This window comes from Elephantulus edwardii, unplaced genomic scaffold (genome assembly GCF_000299155.1).
Source record: "Elephantulus edwardii isolate Elephantulus edwardi_28Jun2011 unplaced genomic scaffold, EleEdw1.0 scaffold00024, whole genome shotgun sequence".
NCBI lineage: Eukaryota > Metazoa > Chordata > Mammalia > Macroscelidea > Macroscelididae > Elephantulus > Elephantulus edwardii.
In genome coordinates, this window is record NW_006399774.1 from 12,128,291 (window position 1) to 12,137,497 (window position 9,207).

Here is a 9,207-nt window from a genome sequence, read left to right on the forward strand (position 1 = left end):
ATATTTATATATTTTATATATGTTTTTATATATATTTTACATATTCATTCATTCTTAGGATTTTCATCGTATTCAAGTCAATGTCAGTTGTCTTCAGCCACCCTCAGGCCTTCACGTGTGATCCTCTGTCTCCTGTGATTGCCTTGCAGCCTCCTTGCTGTTTGGGAGCGGGCTTTGGTTTGCCATGCTCATTGGACCATGTTCTAAACCTAATCACTTCTGAGCTAATAAAACGAAACGATGGCACACAAAGGGGCAGGCACTTCCCAACAGAACAGGAAGTGCACGCCCACCCACAAACACCTCTTGATGAGCAGTTGCACTGAACCCCCGAGCCCCACATGCATAGGACCACATCCTTAAGACGTTACCTCTACCTCATTCAACAGATGCTTCATGTGCTTGACTAGGTCGTACATTCATGTGGGTACATTGTTCGTATTCAGGGAAGCGTGAGAGGTTGATGTGGAATCACTGAGAACAGCAACTCGAAAGGTTAGATGGAAAACTGAGGGGGAGTGAGTTTATGTCGGCAGGGAAGGAGCGACTCGGAAAAGGAGGTTCAGGGTGAGTGGCTATGTGGGTTGAGGAATGCCATCTGTGTCACTGTCATCAGTGTACCTGTAGATCTGTTCTCTGAGACACCTGCCACTCCCAGGTACTAGTGTGCCCTTGTGGAGGGCCTGGTTACACTCATACCTTTTCCATCCACCTGTGGAGGAGACATGGAGAGAGGTTGGATAACTCAGACAGGAGAGCGTAGGAAACACTGGTTTTTGTTTAAATCTACAGTGGACTGTCATTATAAATGGAACCTAGAAGATTTAAGGGAATATTCTAGCAATGTAGATCATTTAACAGCTCATCTGGTGCCTGCAGCCAATAAAATATTTTATTCTTGAAAAGTCTTTAAACAGACCAATCACTCATCTTTACCAGTTTGTTTAAAATTAGTCTTTTTTTCTGCGGTGAAGAGACCAGATGACTTCAAGTTACGTGTTTGCACCACAGGTCCTTTATTATGGGTATTCTGGGTTGTAATTCTTTCCCATAGTTATCAGAATAAATCTTAAATGAAAATATCTGTTTTATAGATAAATGATTGTTGTTGTCAACTGTGAAATTAAATCTCTCCACTTCCCTTACCAAAAAAAAAAAAAAAAGACACACTCAGCTGATTCTAGGAGCAGTGCTGGCCCTTATGACTGGCTTCAGAACCTCTTCCTTCAGCTGGAGAATATTTCATTTTCACCTTGAAGGTCACTTGAGAGCCAGTGTTCTAAAAGCAAGGAAAATGGGAGCTCTGGTGGCCTAGTGGCAAGAAGCTGCACTACAGTCCCAGAGGTACACGGTTCGAATCCTCCAGATGCTCTGCTGGAGAAGGAGGGGCAATCTCCTGTACCAGTCAGGTCCAATTTGACGGTACAAAAAACCCAAGGAAAAGCATGTCGTCAGGGCATCTTGGAACAAATATCTTTCTTCCTAAATAGCAAATAAACACTGGCTTATCCTTAACAATGTACTGTCTACTGTGTTTCTTTCTAAAGAAACATCATGGCTTGCCTTTGGTCCCTGGTCTTGTGTCCACACTAATGTCTAGATTCCTACACTAGGGTTACTGGTGAGAATTTGCAGTTAGGAGGTTACTGTGACCCCTACACACACGTTTATTTCCCAAAAGCACAAGGGGAAAGGCAGCTCTTGGGACCTCCTTTCAAGGCTGCTCGTTCAGCCCTGCTAAGAAAGAAGTGGCCATGTGTGGAGCCATTTATTCTTTAAAGGTAAATCCTCCCACAGATAGTTGTCTCCATGAGATGTCATTGCTACTTTGAAAACATGTATATTATTATTAATGTTAATGAAAGTTTACAGAGACTTCCGTTTTCCATTCATTCATTGTTGCACTTTTCTCCCTGCCCAACCTTCCCCCACTCCAGTTCTCTCTTCTCTTTGAAAAGTAAAAGAAGAATTCTTTCATTGTTATACAATCCCTCCCCACAGGTCCACTCCACTGTGCAGTCTTCGCTCTGGACTCCTGTCATGACAATAATACCTAATCAGGTATCCCTTTTAAACAGTCCTCTCCCTCATCTGTTTCAATGTAGTATACATCATTTATCATATCTTTTTGAATGATTCTGACTCCGCCTTTCAGCCTCGTTGGCCTGTGGTTTGATTTGTTTAAACTACTGGGACAACCAGTATAAGCTGCAAGCTTATATTTGGGAACAGGACTTCGTTGTGCTTGTTAACGTGGAGCATCAGCAAAGAGGAGGGAGTCCCTTGGTAGGACGGGCCAGCACCAGGGCTGTGGCTCTGAGCACAGGCCCAGCGAGGAGGGTGGTGCAGGGCTGGGTGGCGTTGCATTGTGCTGCTGTGAGGGACTCAACAACAGCCCTTCACATGGAGTGCGTGAAGATGAAGGGATTCTATGTCAATCACATAATTTTTAAATGGCACTAGTATTTCACAATGGACCTACAGTGAGTGAGGCTGGAGAAGAACTTGGACCTGAGGAGACACTCTTGCAGTGCTGTGATCTGAACAAGCCCAGCCCTCTCCCCTCAGAGCCGAGCGGTGTCCCTCCCCACGTGAGACTTGGGGCCCGGCAGGGGGGACATCAGGGAACTGGGGGGCCAGGAATCTGCAGAACCAGCCATGGAATTTGCTTGAGGACCTGTTTTGTGAAAGGCTTCAAACTGTCTTCATAGTTTCAAGAAGGAAGTTTTCATCTGTCAGGAGCATTTGGCAAAAGGCAAAGGGCCGGGAATTCATGGTCAGTGTAGTACTTTTTCCCACCATGGGGAACTGTGGCGGAGCCCAGCTGACACATCGGATTACCACCAATGAGCAGCTGCTTTGTGCTGGACACCACACTAGATGTGGACTGTGGAAACAGGCCGCATGCTCCTCGCTGAAGGAGGACCTGCTTGTATGTGTTGCTCAGAGGAAGCATGAGATTCTGACTTTGACCTTGAGCAGGTTGATTTGGAAGAATCTTTGGTGCGTCAGAGAGAGGTAGCAGGAAGGCAGTTGGGTGTGAGACTGGAGCCCAGAGGCGAGGCCTTGAGGCCCTGAGCATTACAGAGAGAGGAGGCCTGCAGGCGGTCTGAAGAAAAGCCGAGCCTGGACGGGAGGAAGCCGCCTGTCCAGAGGGGCAGCAGCTGAGGTGGTGAGTTCCTCCCTGGGTGTCCATTCAGCACAGTGATGAGGTCTTTCCCTTGTGTCCCTTCAGTTCAGTGGTGAGGTCATCCCCAGGTGTCCATTCATCACAGTAGTGAGATCTTCCCCCCCCCACCCGGGGGTCCCTTCAGCGTGGTACTGAGGTCTTCCCTGCAGGTCCCTTGAGCACGGGGCTGAGATCTTCCCTGTGGGTCTCTTCAGCACGGTGCTGAGGTCTTCCTGGGGTCCCATTACTGCTGGCCCCTTTGCCTTGCTCCCTGTTGCTGTGTCAGTTGGACTCTTCTGTCTTGTTCTCATCAACTCCTTCACACACATAAGCTTTCTCTCCATGCAAGTAATTAGGGATGAAAAGACTGTATAGACGAGATGTTTAAAAGTCTGATTCTATCCTGTACCCCTGTTCTTATTTGTCCCTGTGACTTGCTGATTCCAAGCTGGGCTCCTTCCATCACTGCCTGACAGTCACCCCAGGAGTCCTCGCGCATCTGTCTGACCTCAGTGGGCTAGCACTGCCTTCCCGGGGGAGCTGCAGTTGGAAGTGACAGATGGTGGACACTGGGAGACTGATGCTGGTTCTGTTTTGCTTTGGTGTGATGTTGAGTGCTGACAACTCATGAAATCAGCAGTCTTTAATCAAGTAGTGCCTGTCCGTTCTATTGCCTGGAATGCTTTCTCTCAAAAATGGAAAAATGTGAGTGTAACTCGAGGCTTTTCAATGCTGAGGCGTTTCCTGCCTGTCCTTTCCTTCCTGCTCAGATACTGGCTTCTGCAGGCCAGGTGCCTTGACAGATCCTCCGAATGGGTGTGGATGAGCTCATTGGTTCACGTCTCCGTCTCTGGGAGCGTGCGGCCTTAGCCTAAGGTCAGAGCTCAGGTCATTCCACAGGAAGGAGATGGACATAGCACTGAGTGTGTCAGGAGACACTCCAGGGTAACACGAGAACCCGTGACAGGCAACGGGCCGGAGAACTCATTTGGGATGGATAGCTGTTAATAATGACTGTGGCAGTGGAGGTCAGCTTGTCGTCCTCCACCAGTGAGCTGCCTGTAGGGTTTTTTTAAAAGGTCCTTGCACGTCAGCACCAGAGAACATAGTTGCTTTTTGCTTTTCAAGATGTTTGTGAGTAAATGAATGAAGCCCAGGGTTCCAGAACCGTCATCCGTTTTCTGTTTCTGGTGTCTTAGAGAAGGGGTCTGGGCTGCCGTCTGTGAAGTCGCCCAGCTTACCCAGAAATCCCGTAATCCCTTGAGTAGATGAATGAGAATGTGGAAAGAAAAGGGGTCTTATTGTGAGATCTGTAGATAGAGATGTAGACAGACATACACACGCACGTACACTGTACATCTCCGTTAAAGTTGTAGGAAGTTGTATTCCATATTTATGAACTTTTTATTTTTTTTTTAAAAAAGAGCACGTGTAAGGGACTCTGGTGCTCATACACAATTCAAGCCCCCCAGGTCTAACGACTGGGGTCAGGTTTATGAACTTTTTAAACTGCTAACCAGGCCTCTTTCTGTTTGTTGTTGTTGTTGTTGTGTACCATTTAGTCATAACTGACCCACAGCTGACCCTCCAGCAGGTTTTCACAGGCTGCAAATTGCACAGAAGATTACTCTTCTTTCTTCCATGGACAACTAGTGGATTTGAACCATGTAGCTTTAGGTTGACAGTGCAGTTCCTTACCACTAAGCTACCTGTGCTCCCTAATAAATAGTTCATTGTAGAGATGGAATGTGTGTGTGTGTGTGTGTGTGTGTGTGTGTGTGTGTGTGTGTGTATATATACATTGCATGGAATAGATAGATTGCCCATCTTTCTCCAGCAGAGCAGCTGGAGACACATGCTTTTAGGTTGATGGTGCAGCTTCTTTTTATAAAAAAAAAATTTTTATTATTATTAACTTTAATGAAAATTTACAGAGATTTTGGATTTCCATTCATTCATTCATTGTTGCACTTTTCTCCCTGCCCACCCTTCCCCTCTAGTTCTTCTTCTCTTTGCAAAGTAAAAGAAACATTCTTTCATTGTTATACAATCCCTCCCCCCAAGTCCACTCCACTGTGCAGCCTTCGTTCTGGGCTCCTGTCATGACAATAATACCCAATCATCTATCCCTTTTAAACAGTTCTCTCCCTCATCTGTCTCAATGCAGTGTACGTTATTTATCCCATCTCTCTCAGTCTCACCCCAACCCGGATGTCAGTCCCGTTGTACAACAGTGACGCTATACAGTGTTTGTCCTTTTGTGACTGAGATATTTCACTCAGCATAATGTCCTCCAGGGTCACCCATTTTGAATAATATTTCATGAGTTCCTTGTTTTTCAATGCAGCGTAGTATCCCATTGTGTGAATATACCACAGCTTCTCTATCCATTCGTTTGTGGATGGGCACTTGGGTTGTTTCACAGTGCAGCTTCTTACCGTTAATCCACCAGAGTGCCATTCTTTCTTTTTAACATTATTTTTTACCTTTTCTAAAAAATTATGTTAAATAAACAAAACACACAACAAGTGATTCTCCTTTTCCACATTTGCACGTGTAAGATCAACTCACACTCATCATGCTCGTCGCGGCGTTCAGCTCTCACCCTCACCTGGGTCCACGTCTTCACACCTGCCTTAACAGAAGCTCTGTGTCCACTCTTTACGGAGTCCTTGTTTCCCTGCCCTCCCACTGCCACCGCTGGCCACTGACCACCGTGGGCATGCTTGTCTCTCCTGGACGTGTCGTGTAGGTGGAACCGCACAGTGCTGTTGAGTTGATTTTAACGCAGAGTGCCTTGAGTCAAATGGAAAAACCACCGTCTACACAGTCCCCCACGGTCCCCAGCGTCCAACTGTCCACACCACCCATGGTCTGCACAGTCCCTAGAGTCTGCACTGTCCGCACAGTCCACCTTCCCCACTCTTCCCACAGTCCCCACTGTCCGCACCATCCCCACAGACCCCACTCTCCCCACAGACCCCACCATCCACAGTCCCGGCTGAGCCAGCGTAGCAGCCACAGTGTGTGTCTGTCTCACTGAAGTTCTCTCCCGTTTTACTGACCGTGTATTTCACCAAGTGTCGTGTCCTTCCAGGGGACGGGGCCCTCAGATAACATGACCAGAGCACTGAGACCCAGTCTTGTTGTCTTTGCTTCTAAGGAGCATCAGGGCTGGAACTTCTTTCAAGACTGGTTGGTTCATATTTTTTGCATGTTTTGTTCGTGGCTTGTTTTTTCCCCAGTGTTCTTTACCAATACCGTAATTCAAAGGCATTCCTTGTCAAGCTTTTGCAAGCTTCGATGCTTTGAAAATACCATGGTTTGGGTCTTTAGATCTTGTAATGCTTTAACAAGGTCTTTAAAGAGACTGTAACAAATCCATATGGACGCCTGCTTCCTGGGGTTCAGGGGATGCCTGCCCCATGGGCTTCAGGGGACGCCTGCCTCCTGGGCTTCAGGGGACGCCTGCCCCATGGGCTTCAGGAGTTCAGACCTGCCCGCCTATTGCAGCGTCCTGATCCCGGTTTCTGTCCCGGAAATCTTTGCCCACATGCCGTTGTTGTTACTATTGTAGGGCTGTCTGGTCGAGTCGATTCACACTGACCCGATGAACAACAGACCTGGACCCTGTCCTGTCCTGGGCCATCCCCATCATCTCTGTCTTACTGTTAGATTAATGTTTTTCCTCCTGACAACTCAAAATGTCACTTTTTGGTAAAATGAGTTCCACATGTCCTTAGTTGCTTTGCTGGTTATTCCTTGATGCAATGGTTGTGAAGTCAGCACTGCCTCTGGGGGAAATGGTCTTAGCCTTTTTATGGTTGTCAGTCATTAAAACATTGATGAAAGGAATAGCTGGTGGATGAATGAGTGATTCTGAAGAACTCTGGATTCTCTAGGCTTGTTACTGCTTAACTGAAAGGCATCTTCCCTCCTCTCATCTGGCCTAATCATTGGCACTTGTGTCCTCAGATTGCCTTTGAGCGTCACTGCCTTTCGCTTCTTCATTTAGCAGGAGATGCTGAGCATGCCCAGTGCACACACACCACCTCCTCTGCACCAGGGTGTGGTTGAGGGCACTAAAGCCTGGGTCCCTGCAAAGTTTACCATCAGAATCACAACAAGAAAGGAAGCAAGTACCCGGAGCCTTGACAACCTGCCTCCTGTGTGACTCCTGGCCTCTGTCCTGGCGTTACCACTTAGTACCTCTGTCCACCTATCTGTAACTTTCTGTCAGTTAACACAGGGTGACGGGTGGCATGGGTGTCACAGTGAGATGCTGATGGATGGGAAAATTCCATAAGACACAGAAGATGCAAACATTCCTAAAGGGACCAGAGGAAGAGGCCACAGGGACCCTTCCACAGAGCAGAACATGTTCCTTGCGGGGGGGGCGGGGGGGTTCCTGCTGGCCCGGCTGCAGGTTCCTCTGTAGGACACGTGGCTCGGGAAGACTCTCCCTGCCAGGGCAGGCTCCCCGAACCCAGGAGGTGGCCCTCGTGCTGTTCTCCGAAGGGACTGGGTGCCCACTCCCCTTCCTGCCGCCAGCACATCCTAGTGTGAGGTCCATGACACAGGTGAGGACATGCCTCCTGAGGTGTCTGTCTGTTCACTGATCTCAGGCCCCCAAGACACAGGCAGCAAGGCAGCTACCGCACGCATGGTCACTGATGGAGCAGTCAAGGCTCATGTAAGCATTTCATTGTTAATTAGTTAATGCATTCATGATTGGTGATTGATTCCTACCGTTACTCACAATGAAGTAAAATTTAAGACATATTTTCTCAGGAGCGTCACCTTTTCCGAGGATGCTTAGGTAACGTGCTTGCATAGCATTGTGTTTTCTGTGCGATCACACGTCACCCCAGACTTTTCCTTTTGAATTTGTGAAATATCCTAAGGCCAAAATTTCACTTTTCTTCATTTTCCAGGAAAAAAGGATATTACTCTCTTAAGTCTTCTCTTCCCACTCCTCCCTCACAAAAAAAAAAAAAAACAAACCCACACCCTCAAACCAAAAACCAACCCCAAAACAACAACAACAAAAAAATCCCCATTACAGCAAAAATAACAATAATGTACAGAACAGGTAAGAATGCTTTTGCTGGATTGTTTGAAGACGCCCACGTAACGTAATGAGCCTCTGCATTGTATCATTCATTGATCCCAGTTCAGTTCTCAGCTCCAAGTCTTTGCACTAATCGGCGGCTACATCTCTACTATGTGCTGCTTGGTACCCACTCAGTTACTCATTTATGTTTTCAGTTACAAATGTATTTTTGTTGTTCTCAAATAGTATGAACAGCGAAATTTGCCTAACGCAGGCCTTTGCCGTAGTAACTGAGCATGGCTATGACAGGAGTACCACAGTGGATGCGCTGACAAACAGAAATTTATTTTCTCACCATTGAGATGCTAGAAGTCTGCTCTGGAAGCAGGTCTTCTCTCTCACCTGGCTCTGGGGGAGGTCCTGGTGATCTCCATGGGCTCCTATCTCCCCCGCTTTGTTCACCTCTCGGCCTCACCTGCTCCTAATCAATATGGCCTTAGGACACTCCTGCTCCAGCAGAAGAACCCAATCCCAGCAGGTCCTGGCCTCAGGCACCGTCTTTAGGATTTACAGCTCCCGGTCCAGGTCTCGCATCACCAGCCCCGCCTTTGCTGTCTGCTCAAGGATGCCTTCTTGGTTGCAGGTGCTGTTTGGCACGGCCGATGGCCAGGTCATCGTCATGGACTGCCACGGCCGCATGCTGGCACACGTCCTGCTGCACGAGTTCGAAGGCATCCTCAGCATGTCCTGGAACTATCCCATCTTCCTGGTGGAGGACAGCAGCGAGAGCGACACGGACTCGGACGACTACTCCCCACCCCAAGGTACTGACGGCTTGTGGCACCAGGCCCTCCGAGCAGAGGGGCCAGCGGGGGCCCCCAGCCTCCCCTCTGTCCCTGCTGTGCCCTCCTCCCCCCACTGCCCTCGCTCTGTCCCTGCTGTGCCCACCTCCCCTCACTGCCCTCCCTCTGTCCCTGCTGTGCCC

The 9,207-nt window shown here is 48.2% G+C and overlaps 1 protein-coding gene across 2 annotated transcripts in view; it reads left to right on the forward strand.

Annotated features, from left to right (window-relative positions):
* TULP4 (tubby like protein 4) overlaps positions 1 to 9,207 on the forward strand; it is a 136,990-nt gene that overhangs the window by 77,937 nt on the left and 49,846 nt on the right. For both annotated transcript variants that reach the window (XM_006882759.1, XM_006882760.1), the window contains exon 4: positions 8,866 to 9,046. In XM_006882759.1, coding sequence (XP_006882821.1) covers positions 8,866 to 9,046 — 181 coding nt within the window. The remainder of the gene's footprint in view (positions 1 to 8,865; positions 9,047 to 9,207) is intronic.